This window comes from Plecotus auritus (assembly GCF_963455305.1).
Source record: "Plecotus auritus genome assembly, chromosome: 8".
NCBI lineage: Eukaryota > Metazoa > Chordata > Mammalia > Chiroptera > Vespertilionidae > Plecotus > Plecotus auritus.
The window spans coordinates 83,979,777-83,994,207 of NC_137782.1; the positions used below are offsets into that span (position 1 = coordinate 83,979,777).

A 14,431-nucleotide genomic window follows, 5' to 3' on the forward strand; every position below is an offset into this window, starting at 1 on the left:
CTCTTCACCTGTTCTCTCCTGGATCCCACCGAGGAGCTCCCTCTGAGACTGCCACGGTCAGCCACACAGGCTGGGAAAGGCCAGAGTGTGCGCTGATGCAAGATAGACATGGAGAAAAGAGTTGACAGACAGTTCCTGCACACGCAGTTCAAGGCTGCATATCCCCTCCCCCTTAAATGGAGGGGAAAGGCCCCTTCAGCAGTTTAACAAAGACCCCCTGGAAGCCTCCGTGCTGTGTGAAAGGTGAAGTCAGGCAGCTCAGGTGTGGAAGGATTGGGGTTCCAGGCCTGGATGAAAAGAACTGTCTTTGGGGGCAAAGGTCAGAACGGGTTCTGACTCTTCCTGTGTCACTTCAGAGAGGAGTGAGTTCAGGTGGGTGGGCCTGTTCTCAGGGAGACAGACTCTACAATGTGCACCTCTTACAACACTGAACTCCTTACAACACTGTAAAGATTTCCTGCAAGCAGGATTGGGGTATCAGTCAGAAATGGGACAGAGCACATGCCTTGGGCCAGTCGCCCTACATCATGCTGAACACTCAAGGTGCCGCTCAAAAGCTCAGAAATGGGGCACTGGCACCATGCTTCCCATGCCCCGTATCCCATGCCCAGGGGAAGGGGTGGTAGAGGCAGCCACACACTGACCGTCTTGCCATTATCAACTTTAATCCTCTGATATCTTAGCAGTAATGGCAGTGGAGGTGGTAGTAAAACTGAAATCCAAAGTAGTACTAGTACTATTAAATATTCGTCAGTTTGAAATGACTACCCATCTGTATCAAAACCGGAAAGGTACAAGGGGCGAGGACAGCAGAGCGAGGGGAAGGTCCCAGGCCCAGCTGGGGTTGGGACTGTGCCAGTGCGTGTGCGTGTGCGTGTGCGTGTGCGTGTGCGTGTGTGTGTGTGTGTGTGTGTGTGTAGGGGGGATAGGGATGGGTTCCGGAGGAGGGCCGAAAAGGGAGGACAGAGGGAGGGGGTAGAGTTTCACCGAGGGGAGGGGGGCGCCGGGGTTCAGTGACGGGAACCAATGGGCTGCCAACTCGCGCGTCTCCGGCGCGACTGCCGAGATTGACGTGGAGGACACGTAAAATTGATCTTCACACGCCGCAGCCTCCCGGTCAGACGAATTTCTCTTAATCGGATGAAGTTCACCCTAGGCCTGGGGTCGCGGGAGTGGAGAGTGTCTTGGGAGCGGGCGGCGGCGGCGGCGGCGGCGGCGGGCCGGGGGACTGGCGGCAAGGCGCCTGGCGGCGCGGCACAGCGCGTTGCAAGCCCGCGGCCCGGCCGCCGCGGCTCTCGGCTCGCGCGCGCCCTCCCTCTATGCCTCTCTCGCGGCAGCGGCTCCCGAGCTTTCCCGTACTGCGCCGGGCCCAGCCCCGGCCGCCCCGGCGCCAGGCAGCTGGCGGGCCCGCGCGCCATGGGTAAGGGGCGGGCGGCCAGCAGGGCGCGGGAGGGCTGATGAGGTGTATTGTGTCCTGGCACTTCCTTTTTCTCTCGCCTGCTTTCCCTCGGAGACCAGGTCGTGGGTCCCTGACGAGCGGTGTTCTCCGCACATCCCCTCCCTTCTGGGTAGGGTGGGGGTAGTTCGGCGCGTCCGGGGATGGGATGTCCCAATTGAGACCCCCTCAAAAGGGCGCGGAGGGCTGTAGTGCGCCGCGCCCTACTCCGGAGGCAGCAGACCCAGGCTGTTTGCCGCAGATTCTGGGTATCCGCCGCGCACTTCCCGAGGCGCGCCTGGGTGCGGCCCCTAGCTCAGTGCGACCACCCTGGCTAACCCGCTGGTGTTTTCTCCCCTTCCGCTCACTGTCCTCTGGTGCGTCCGCAGAGCAGACGTACGGCGAGGTAAACCAGCTGGGCGGCGTGTTCGTCAACGGACGCCCCCTGCCCAATGCCATCCGCTTGCGCATCGTGGAGCTAGCGCAGCTGGGCATCCGACCCTGTGACATTAGCCGGCAACTTCGCGTTTCCCATGGCTGCGTGAGCAAGATCCTGGCGCGCTACAACGAGACCGGCTCCATCCTGCCTGGGGCTATCGGGGGCAGCAAACCCCGAGTCACCACCCCCAACGTAGTCAAGCATATCCGGGACTACAAGCAGGGAGACCCTGGAATCTTTGCCTGGGAGATCCGCGACCGGCTGCTGGCCGACGGCGTCTGCGACAAGTACAACGTGCCCTCGGTGAGCTCCATCAGCCGCATCCTGCGCAATAAGATTGGCAGCTTGGCGCAGCCCGGGCCCTACGAGACAAGCAAGCAGCCGCCGCCACAGCCGGCGCTGCCCTACAACCACATCTATCAGTACCCTTACCCCAGCCCCGTGTCCCCCACCGGCGCCAAGATGGGCAGCCACCACGGGGTCCCAGGCGCCGCAGGCCACGTCAGCATTCCCCGCTCTTGGCCCTCGGCGCACTCGGTCAGCAACATCCTGGGCATCCGGACGTTTATGGAGCAAACAGGTCAGTCGTGGAGGCCTTCTGGAGCCTTCTTGGAATTGAAGACGAGGGCTTGGGCGTGAGGATGAGGGGTAACTCCTAGCCCTCCTTGGACCTGTTTTGGCTCAGGGGAGGCTAGGGCTGGCCAGGGAGTTTGAGGGTCCGGGGCCTAATGTGGGAGACATCTTGAACTTTTTATGACAAATACGGAAAATATTTCCCGGAAGAGCAATCGCCGACCACAAATTTGGAGGCCTGAAATGGCCTTTTTTTAAAAAAAAATTCTTGCAAAAAAGTATGCAAACCCCTATCGCCAGATCTAAGTCAAACAAACCTCAGTCAATTCTGTGGCCCTTTCTTAAGGGTCTTTCAGGATCCCTCACCGTTTCCCAAAAGGTTCTGTCCCTCCCAGGCCAAAGGCTCTTTCGGGTAAAAGGCAAAGGGCCACCTGGCCGGTCTTATCTAGTGACCTCAGACAGGCCTGGCGGTGTTGCAGGTTCTGGAGCTGGGATCTCTGGTGGTGGCGCCTCAGGACTCACAAGCATGTGCCCTTTGTCTGTAATTAGAACTCTGCACACTTGCTGGTCATCTCTCTCAGGGGAGGAGGAGGTGGAGTAGGGAGAGAAGACTGGGGCGGCCTTGATGCGGGGCTCGGGAAGATGTGCCTGGGCTGGACTGAGTGCCCATTTTCTTCGCACTGTCTCCTGTCCCAGCAGCCAGGCAAGGGCTAGCAAGCTCTTATGTGAGTAAGAAGCAAAGTTCACCATAGCCCCAAAGAGGAGGGGGTCGGGGCGGCGGAAAGAAAGGAAAGCTTAGACCCAACGACAGTGGGGCGCGCTGCCCAGGCCTCATACAAGGTTTGTTTCTTCCGGTGGCTCAAACCCAGTCTGGGGGTGGGAGGTGAGGTGCAGAACTTCCCCCTGGAACAACCTGTGGGCAGCTGGCTGGGAGGTGGCCTCACCAGGTTTGCTCTCAGTTCTGGAGCTTTCTCTGGGTTCCCGCGCACACACGAGCGGGGGGGCTGCCCTGTTCGCTGGTTGACGCCTCTTTGGGGAGATCCAGGACATCTCTGGAGGCATTTCTGAGGAGAACCGTCTCCAAACCCTCCAGACACGTGTTGAGACCTTGAGAAACCCATATAATTCTCAGGAGTATGCTTTGGATTTGAACTTGACCCTTTCCGGGCGCCACCTCTGGACAGCGGAAAGGCACCTTGGCCGAGTGCGCCCAGCCCCGTCTCACAGGCCGTCTCCCCGCCGGAGACTCCTTGTTTTGGGGGAAGCGGGTCGCAGGCCTGGAGGAACGAGGAACAGCCTCTGCCCCGCTTGGAGTGAAAGCGAAACCCTATGCCCGCCACCCCGCCGCCTCGGGCCGCTCTCCGAGCATCTGGAGGCCGCAGGTGTTCGGAGGACCCTGGGCCGCGCCCTCGGAGATGCGCTGAGTGCTTGTAGGCACGTGTGTCACCCTCCTGGAGGGCCGCGCTCGCGCCCAGAGCAGATTCCGATGTCCCCACTAACCTGTCCTGTGTCCCCTCAGGGGCCCTGGCCGGGAGCGAAGGCGCCACCTACTCCCCCAAGATGGAAGACTGGGCCAGCGTGAACCGCACGGCCTTCCCGGCCACCTCGGCAGTGAATGGGCTGGATAAACCAGCACTAGAGGCGGACATTAAATACACTCAGGTAACCAAGGGTCGGGTAAGGAGGTGTCCTTAACTGGAAGAGCTAAAGAGTTGGGGGTCGGGGTGGAGGGAGAAAGAGAAAGAGAGGAGAGAAAACCCCCCAGGCCATACGTGTCCGGTGTCTGGCAGCCCGGCCACCCAGGGCCCTCTCAGCATTTTCTCTTCTTTTCTCAAGCGCACTCTTTGGGGGAAGCTGGCTTTTGAGGGGATTGAGTTTCCTTTTGCCAAGATACTTCTGCTACAAAAAGTATCTTTAAACCCCAGCTGGGCTGGTGAATACCACGATCCCCCTCATCTCATTATTATTTATAACAATTTGAGTGGAAATCACTTTGCCAGGGTCCTTCCTAGGAAAATTAGAGGCCAAGCGTTGCGAGGGGATAATTGAGGGGACAGCAGGGGAAAGGAGGATCCCCCGTTCGTTGCGGGGTTACCTGCTGCTGATGGTCTGTCCCTCTCCATCCGCACAGTCGGCCTCCGGCCTCTCCGCAGTGGGCAGCTTCCTCCCAGCCTGCGCCTACCCGGCCTCCAGCCAGCACAGCGTGTACAGCTCGCCCGCCGGGGGCTACCTCGCCCCAGGCCCGCCCTGGCCGCCCGCACAGGCTCCCCCGCTGGCGTCTCCCGGGGCCAGCCTCACGGTGCACGGTGGGGAGCTCGCAGCGGCGATGACCTTCAAGCATCCCAGCCGAGAAGGTGAGCGGCATGGGTGGGAATGGGTCGGATGAATGGAGAGAGGTTAGGAAGGGTGCAAGGAAGGGGGTGTAATCGTGGGAAAAGGTAGTGAGAGAGATTTGGTACCCAGCCTAAATCCTTCCTTCTGGGTTAAACCTGTAGTTTCTTGGATCAGATTGATTTCTAACAGGTGTATGCCAATGCACGTACCTAGAAAGGTGGCAGAAGTTGAGAGATGCCTTAGGATTCCACCCCTCCCCTCTTGGAGAGAGAGATAGAGATAGAGATAGAGATAGAGATAGAGATAGAGATAGAGATAGAGAGAGAGAGAGAGAGAGAGAGAGAGAAGAATTGGGTCAGGTTTGGATCTTGTTCTTGTGCCCTTGGCCAAGTTATTGCTTCTCTCTGCGCCTCATTTCTCCATCCATAGAATAGAAGCATCATTCAGGTTCACCTTTCACCTTTCTGGGGCCTGAGGAGCTTTGCCTTATGTGGTGGACCTGCCCAGGTTCCTGGACCTGCACTGCCATCTGTTTCTTCCCAGGTTCCCTTCTCCTCTCCTCCTCCTCCTCCTTCTTTCCTTCTTCTTCTCCTTCTTCTCCTCTCTCTCCTCCTCCTTCTTCTTTAAAGAACCCTGGTCTTCCCTTGAGTTCATTTTCTTAATTTCATTCTTGGGAAAGGAAAGAACATGCATCCCTAAATTTAGACTCTTTTTCAACTCTGTGGTTTAGGGTACTTCTTTCTGTAGGAATTGTGGCTGCGAGTTTTCTCTCCTCTTCTCCCTCCTTCATAAATTTACTCCAGGATAAGCCAAACTAACAGATTTGAGGCATTTAATTGCTGGTCAACAGTGCAAGGGGTGTCTTCTTACACTGACCCCCAGGTTCTGTTGTTTTTTTCCCCCCTATAAATTGGGAAAAGCTCATCTGCTGGTGCTTGAGTCCTCATTTTCCTCAGAGGTGAAAGAACTGGCTGAATTTGCTAATTTCGAAGAACCTGCCTGCAATAGGTTCTGTCACTAGAAATTTGCAACTCCAACTAACCTGCGAAAGGAAGGAGTCGCCTCAGGGGGTCCCAGCCTCTGCAGGGAAGGAGACTGAGCACAAACCTTGGGGTCAGGGGTGCTCCAGAAGGCTCTTTACAAGCCTGATCCACCTCAGACCTGCCAACGCAGAGTGGGGGTGGGGGCAGGCAAAAAGCTTTATTTCCTAGGAGACACAGTAGCCTGATCTGAGGGAGGGAGGGAGGGAGGGAGAGAGGGAGGGAGAGAGAAGTCAAGTAAATCAATAAAAAACAAAAATATATTTTTTTATTTTTACTTTTCCTAAAGGACAAACATTATGGGATATAAATTATAAAAATTGAGAATTAGAACTTCCTTAAGCTTTAAACTTAATTTAAAAATAAAATAACACCAGTTGCTCATTTATAGGAAAATCAAGTAAAGGAAATTTAAAAAATTAAGGATGACAGCTCCTCTAAAGCTTTACGGTTAAGGACCAATAAGGATCTCATGGTGAGTGCTTTGCTCAGCGTCTTGTCGTTAGCCTCAAATCTACCTGTTTTCTGGACAACTGAAGTTATCTGTTGAATTAGAAATTGACATGGAATTTACCTCATTATACAAATCATTTAACTAAGCAGGTTCATTTGAATTAGAAGATGTATCTACAAATTTAAAAGATTTTGCCTGGGCTGATCAAAGGAGAAAGAAGACTTAGGAAAGGGCTTGCTATCTTCAGATCAATGTAGCCCTTTGCTAACACAGCCGCTTTGTTCTGGGGCATTTCAAGCTTAACATTAGAAACAAATTATGACCCATAGGTAACAATCCAAAGGTAAAACACACAGTTCTGAATTCTAAACTAGTTCAAGTTAATTGGGGTGGGGTTTCATTGGTGGTTGATTTTCTTTAGAAGACACTTTCCTTTCAGAAAAACAGAACCATTGAAAGGCACTTGCATTCATGTCCCTTTTACCATTATAGTCACTTTCTATTATGAAACAGCTCACTAATTTTCAAAGCCTGTAGTAAGAATTAGCTACATTAGTTATTAAATTAATAACTTAATTTCCTGATCCTCACAGTTCTTAAAAAACACAGGGAAAGGGTAATGGAATAAATTAGGTCCAACATTAAAAAATGATTTCTCAAACTGGCACACAAGTGTTTGTGTTGAAACAAGGAACACAAAAATAATGAGAATTACACACCTATTTGGGTTAAGAATTTTTATTCTTACTGGCAGAAAAGCTGACTTCAAAGATCTTCCATGCCCAATGGGTCTTTGAAAAATTACAAAGAAAGTGATCGGAATCACTGCCTTTTTTTCTAATGATTGTTTTAAAATTATATTCAAACACACATCCCACAAGACAATTACTATAGGGCTTGCTCCGTTAATAAGAATGACAGGAATAGCATTTACTGAATTGTTTTTTTAGTAGGAAAAATTTTCTTCACTGAAAACAATTTAATATCATGAATGCTCAGTAAAAACAAATATTTTTAATAATCTAGTTCATATATCCTGTAAATCAGGTGCAAATGAACATTAGCGGTTACCCTAAGGAAAGTCACAATTAAGCAGCAGAATTACGCACCTACGGGTCGTAATTTGTTTTTAATGTTGAGCTTGAAATGCCCCAGAACAAAGTGGCTGTGTTAGGAAAGGGCTTCATTGTTCTGAAGGTAGCAAAATTAAGCCAGATTAAGCACCACAATTTATGTATTTTATCTTGGTAAAGAGTAATGCGTGTGGGTTCCCTATTATGTAGGCAAGAAAGTATAATTTACATTTCCCATCCGTGAAAGAAAATTTTAATTCTTGGGAACCTAGAGGGACACTGATATTCTGGGATTCTGGACACCAATCCAAATGTCTTTTCATAGCCAGGGCAGGCCACCTCCTCCCCACCCCCACAGGAGGTTCCTTCCAGACAACTGGTATTTACAGTGTGTTTTCAGAAACGTTCAAAACCTTCTAAACCCTTCTCAGCAGGGATTTGGAACAACTAAAGATTTGGAAATCAAATCTATAAGATATTGCATACGTTCAAAGAAAAATTTGTTTATATTTGTTACAGATAACTTGCAGCTTCCTTCCAGTTATCTCTGCTGGGGATTCGTTCTTGAAAAATAGATCCTAAAAGCAAACTTTGCCAGAGAGCAATAGGGCCCAGCCACCTGCAACCAGGGTCTCACTTGACCCAGCCCTGGGAGACTCCAACCCACGGAGATTCCCGCTTTCTTCCGACCCCATCCCCGTGGTTCCGGTGGCTCTGAAATCGCAGTCCCAATATTTTGAAAACGCGTGTCCCCTAAGATTAAGTTAAAACTCGTGCAAAGAGCCCAATGCACTGGTGCCCCAGCCTCTGAGAACCCAGACAGACCCACTTTGGTTGCCCCCCGCCCCATCCTGCTGTGGGAAAGGCGGGGAGGAGGGGCCTATGGGGAGGGACTGGGTGGACAGCTAAAATTTCGACCTGCGGAGCGGGTAGAACCTATCTCTGGGCTCCAAGTGTTTATTTTTCACGCCTTTGTCTCTAAGCAACCGGCCCTAGGCTGAGAAACCTACTCCTCAGATGTTTTCTAAACAGGTCCTCACCTTGCAGTGTGTGTACAGGGTGGAAAAAAGATCGGAAAACTTCGTTGGCTGAGCGGCTACCACCGTGTTTAGAGAGCTGAGAGGAGGTGTGGGGTGGGGTGGTGCGGGGGGGGTGGGGGAGTGGAGGGGTCACTCTGCCCGGGAAAGGTCTTTAGATTCCTTCCAACCTCTGAGAAACCTGATGTGCGTGCATGCCTGTGCTGTGTGTACGTGCGTCCCTAGGGCAGGGGTGTGGGGCCCAGCTTCTCGCACCCACAGTAATCTGCCCGCCTCCTCCCCCGGGGGCTGGGCAGGGGCAGCTGCGGGGGGGGGGGGGGAAACTCCAGAGTTCCCCCTCAACCCAAAGAGAGGCGCTCCCATGCCCCCCTTTAAAGGAGGACTTGTTGAGGGCGGGGGGGGGGACGAGGGGGGAGAACAAAGTTGAAAGCAGGCGCCTTTAGGTATAACCAAGCTTGTGCCTCCTAGTGCAGGAAAAGCTGAGCGTCCGGGGAATGGAAAGGAAAACCAGAGGTTGCATCACTTTTCTGACGTCCAGTAGCAAAACTGGGGCCCTTATCACAAAGCCTAAATAACAGAGCCACGCGCAGAATGCCGCCCGATTTGGCAAGCCTACGGTCACTAAATCCGGCGCCCCCAGCCCCCAGCGCGCTGTGCTCACAGCAGTGAGAGAATCTGGATGCTCGGGCCGCGGGTTAAAACGAAATCGGCGCCCACTTAAAGCTCGTCCAGGCGGCCGGGAGCCCTCCCTCCACAAGGGGCATCTTTGGTGACCCGCTCCCCACTCGATTTCCCCCTGCCCACCCAGAGCGCCCCGAGCCGCTGGGAGGGACAGCGGGCCTGACGCGCTCGCCGCTCCTCTTGTCAGTGCGCGCGGCTGGGGTCTGGGGTGGGTGAGTAGAGGTCGGGGAGGAGGGGTGTGCGGGTCTCAGTTCCCTGCTCCCTTCCCCAGAGGTCTTGGACTGGATTCGAGAACCTCTCCGGCCCGGCGGTGCGCGGGTCGTCAGCACCTCCCTGCACCCATCGCTTCTTTATTAGGCAGGCGCGGTGCAAAGGGAATTGTACGGCGTCAGCAGTCTCGGAGCACCTGCAAATGGCCTTGCGAGGAGAGCCACTTGCAAGGCTGCCCTCGCCAGCGACTCCTTTCGGGGATGTTCGCGCTGTCCCCTTGATTTGCGGGCGTCCTGGACCTCCCTTCTTCCCCACCCCCCCCGCCCGCCCGCCGGTCTGTCTCTGACTCTGCGCCGCGCCAGGCAATGACCCGACGCCCCTGTGCTTCCTCCCGCAGTGGTCGATCGGAAGCCGCCCAGCCCCGGCGGCAAGGCCCCGGACAGCCTCAGTAGCTTACATGGACTGCCCATCCCGGCCTCGACTTCCTAGGGGTAGCGCTGCCCCGAGCCCGAGCCGGGAGCAGGCGGCGGAGCGACCCGGGCGCGCGACTCGGCCCTGCAGCCTGGGCGGCACCGAAGGACCGGAGGACACGCCGAGGAGGTGCCGGAGCCGGCCCGCGGGGGCAGGCCCCGTCAGCCCGCTCCCCCCGACCCCGCGGCCACACTAAGGTCGTGGGCCAGGGTTTTCAGGCTTTTCTGGACTTTGGCTTTCGACTGTTGTAACCTTGTTCCGACGTGGCCTCCCTCGGCCAGCCTTTCCCTCCTTCTCCCAGGATTGTTCGGCTCTCTCCCTCCCTCTTTCCCTACTTCCTTCTTTCCTTCCTCCTTCCTTCCTACCCTACCTTCCTTTCCTGTCCCGTTTTCCCCTTCCTTCCCTTTGTCCTTTAATCTTTTTTCCTCTTTAGCGCCCCTGCTTTCTTCTCTCATCCCCCTTCTTCCCTGTCCACTGTGCTCCCTTCCCTGTGGTCTAATCTTGACCACCACCTTCTCTCTTTGGAGCCTTTAACAGTCAATGATTATGTTTCTCCACCTTCCCCCTGCTTCCCTGACACCCAGGAGAGCCTCAGACAGTCTCCCCTTCAGCAGCTGGGACTCTTTAGCTTCCAACCTTATATCCCCTAGCCCTGATGGAGGTGTCTGGAACCGAGAAAGAGAGGCCACAATCTTTTATATTTTTATAATAACGAACCGGCACAAAACTCCATTAATTTTCCTCTCCCTCCCCTCTCCCAGGATATATTATCTGGAAATCTATATGTTCTCAGTGCCCAGTGACTGAACAACCCTTTGCTTCCTCTGAGATGCTGTCACCCCAAAGAAGGTTGGGGTATGGGGAGGGGGCGCTGGGGCCATTGCGGTTTTCTCTAGTTGGAAAACTGCGAGCCCTGGAGGTGTCTCTCCCCACCCCTGCACACCTAACCCGAGGGAATCTGGCACACGGTAAATGCATAAGCACTATTTCTGGTGTTGGGAGGGGAGAGGGGTCAGCACATTTGTTAATTTAAACTACAGACTGCTTCCGGGGTACGAAGGTGCAATCTGGCTTCTGGTTTGCAAGGGATAGGGGGTCAGAAACCCCCCTGAAAGTATCTTCTAGAATGGGACACAAGAACTGTTAACTTCTTTCAGGTTCAGGTGCACTGGTGGCGGGACTCTGGACATAAACTGCAACTTTTATAATCATGAAAATGTCACTGGTGAGAGTCTGACATCACCTGTTAAACACAGCTGCCTTTGAATAAAGGAGAGCATCGGAAGGCTTTGTAAGAATGAACTAGTCTGTGTCCGGTTTAGAATGGTATGTAGGCATGCCTCACCTACTCAACCTCTGAGTTTCTGGTACAAACACTATTAAGACAAAATTATTGTATTGGTTCATTCATTAGCACTTACCGCCCAGGTTGGGCAGGAGGTGGAAGAGAAAGTGAAATGAGAGGAGCATTTTCAGGGATTCGTTCCTGGGAACCTCAGGAGGGGCCTGGGAAACTGAGGTAGAGAGGCAATATGCAGGAATCATCCTAAGATGAAGTTACTCCTGAGAGTAATAAAGTGGCGGAAAGGCAGTGAGCAAAAATGGAGGAATTTTCAGAACATTTCTAACGTTCCAAAAGCTAAGGAAAATTATTTGGGGCCACCAAATGAGCTAGGGATTTCTATCTACAAAGGGGTCATTGGCTGGTTGTTTTGTTGTCCTTTCCTGTGTTTGGTTTTCTAAAACTAACAGAAGAGATTTTTGAATTGAAGGTTTTGCTTGTAAGTGGAGCTGCCTGTTTGGATGCGTGTGGAGGGAACCAGTGGGGGAACTCTCTGTGTTGCGTCTTGTAATCATACCTGCTGAAGGTATTAATCATAATAGAACATCTGCCTTTTTCACATTGAAACTTTCCGCAGGTTGTGAAGTCTCTTGCCTTTCGAAAGGTTCCATTTTATAGATAGGAATATTGAGGGCTAGCCATTTGGTTTCTTTTCTCTGGACTACACAGCAAGCTATGAATTACAGGGCATTAGCACAAACACTGGGTGATCCCATCTCCTCAGAAAGCCAGGATGGGGGCTTGAACTTTGAGCCTGGGGTCATCAGCCTATGGTGCCAGCATTTCCCGTAGAAAAGCTGGTCACAATGGTAATAGGAATAAGCTAAGAAAAAGAAACATGCTTTCAAATCCCGCCCCCGTCCCCCCTCCCCCCCCCATCCTCTCAGCCTGTTCTCACTTGCTTAGATAAGCTTTACATACTCAGTCATCTGCAGCATTTTCATGTGTCCCTCTTTGCTGCCTAGAGGAGGACTGGCTTGCCTGGGCCAGGAAGAAGGCATTTCAGCCCTTTCTGAAGAAAAGAGAAGACTATATAAAACAGCCTCTATTCCTGAGTTGCCTCAATCCCCATTTCCCTGCCACTTCCCACCTCTGTGTTTGGGTTGCCCAGTGAAAGGTGAGAAGAGCTGAGAAAAGCAAACCAGGATGAATGGAAGGTGCCTGTGTTGTAAATGCCACCTTCAAAGTGAGGAGCTTTTCAAATCTGTCCCCCGTGGTTCCCTTAACCTGTGGCTGCAGGTGAGTCTTTCCCAGTTCCTTGGCTCTGGGGTGAGCATTCACAGAGGGGGGCAGCACCCAGTGCCACATTTCACATGGGGTATGCTGGGAGATGCCTTTACTCTTGAGCCTGAGGGCCATGGGAAGTCCCAGTGAGCTTGGGTTAAATCCCTGCTCCACTGAAGTGTGACAGAGGCCTGTGACGTCTCTAGGCCTTCCTGTTTCTACTTGTGAACTGCATGCTTCAATGTGGCGACACCCACGGGGACCTGGCCTGGAGAAAGGCTGGCCTGGAGTCCCTTCACCTCACTGGAGAGAATTTTGTTGTTAACAGAAAGTAGGGGAGTCATTTCTATGGTTGATGGGGGACCCAGAAATTTAAACAGTTTTCAAAAGATCTCATTGAGTATTGTATTTTTGTTCTCTATGCATAGGGATCCGTGGAGGTACTGGGGATGCATGATAAAATTACATAGTACCATGTCAGGGTAGAATAACTTGAGGAAGGATTGCTCCCCAAAGGCAACTTGTCTTTGTCCTAGCACCTGCCTTTTTCTTTTCAATTTAAGAGTAAAGTTTAAAAAAATTAAAAAGATATATTTCTATTGATTTTTAGAGAGAGAGAGGAAGGGAGATGAAAGAGAGATAGAAACATCGATGAGAGCAAAACATCATTGATCAGCGTACCCCCTACTGGGGATCAAGCCCTCAACCTGGGCATATGCCTTGACCAGGAATCTTACCATGACCTCTTGGTTCATTGGTTGACGCTTAACCACTGGGCCACACTGGCCGGACAAGAGTAAATTATTTTTTTAAACACAGGGAGTACTGAAAAACATAAAAGACATGTAATCAGTCAAATAACCTTTTGATTTTTGAAAGAATCAGAGTTATATATGTATATATATAACGTATACACACACACACATCATTAGAAAATTTTAGCAGTATAAAAGCCTTGAAATGAAAAGTGAAAGTTTCTTCCTAGCCTCATTTCTGTTCTTAAAGGTGAACTTTGTAACAGTCTTTTGTGAATCCTTCCAAGACAAAAAATGCAGACAGCAGAATATCTCTGTTTCTGTACATGTGCTATTTAAAAGCTCACAGCAAGGAGCTGTGCTAGATACACACAGATACGGTCTGGACATCTGATGTTTGTATACAGACACTTCAGCTCCACCTTACCCATTTTATTCTATTGAATGGATGCAAATCAAAGGAGTTTATTAAGAATAGTATTTGTAAAGAGGGCTGCCTTTGTGCTTTAAATGAATAAAGATAATTCTGTCGCATTCATTATTGGAGGAAGTGCTTAGAATGGATTGCAAGAACTCCTCAGGGAAAGGTGGCTGCTTTTTGGCAAGGAGGAAGAAAAGCAAACCAAAGAAAAGGAGACAGAGGGACAAGAGACACAGAGCACTGTCTTTCTTGAAGGCGACCTGACTTTTTCTACAGATCACTGGCGGGTATTCAAAGCCACAGTGGGCTGGTGAGTGCCATTTTCCTTTCCTTTGAAGGATGTCAGACTCTCTAGGTTAGGAAAGAGAGAGGGAGGCAAAGGGAGTAAATTGCAAAAACCAATACCAGCACAAGCATTCTTTTTATCTATCCCAAGTTCACTTGAAATCGATGTGGAATTAACCTCCAGATGGGCGAACCTTGCTCACTGACAAGTGTGTTTCCCTGTTTGCTTGTTTCTTGACTCCTGGTAAAGAGGATGGGATTTGTTCAATTGAACAGTGGTCTGGGTTAAAGCACTCTGTAGGTTTCCTGGCATTAGCTTCTCTAGCTAGAATTGTTACATTCTCTGGGTTTCTTTTCCAAAGAAAGGCTACCTGCTCCATGTGATGCTGGTTGATGTGAATTTAGAATCTTGCCAAAATGTGCCCAAGGAGCACATGAAAGGATCGTGCATCTAGACAGGCTACGTAATGAGAAACATTCGAACCTCTTCTTTTAATGGGTGGGAATTATGCACAAAATGGTATTTGTTCTTCACCTTGACCTCGCCGTCTGAACTATCGCCTCACTCACTGAAGAAATGTCTTGTGACTAAGATATTTCTGGCTAAGCTATTGGATCTCAACTAAATAAAATCCTTCTGTTATTGGATTCATTTTT

General features: G+C 51.4%; 1 protein-coding gene across 1 annotated transcript; it reads left to right on the top strand.

The window, feature by feature from the left end:
- Positions 1-1,140: 1,140 nt before the first annotated feature.
- On the top strand, positions 1,141-9,765 carry PAX1 (paired box 1; the record flags this gene model as incomplete). The annotated part of the gene is made up of 5 exons (XM_080685724.1): positions 1,141-1,420; positions 1,825-2,454; positions 3,967-4,109; positions 4,579-4,801; positions 9,674-9,765. 5 exons carry the CDS (start codon positions 1,141-1,143, stop codon positions 9,763-9,765), a joined length of 1,368 nt encoding a protein of 455 aa, XP_080541850.1.
- Between the last annotated feature and the right edge of the window lie 4,666 nt (positions 9,766-14,431).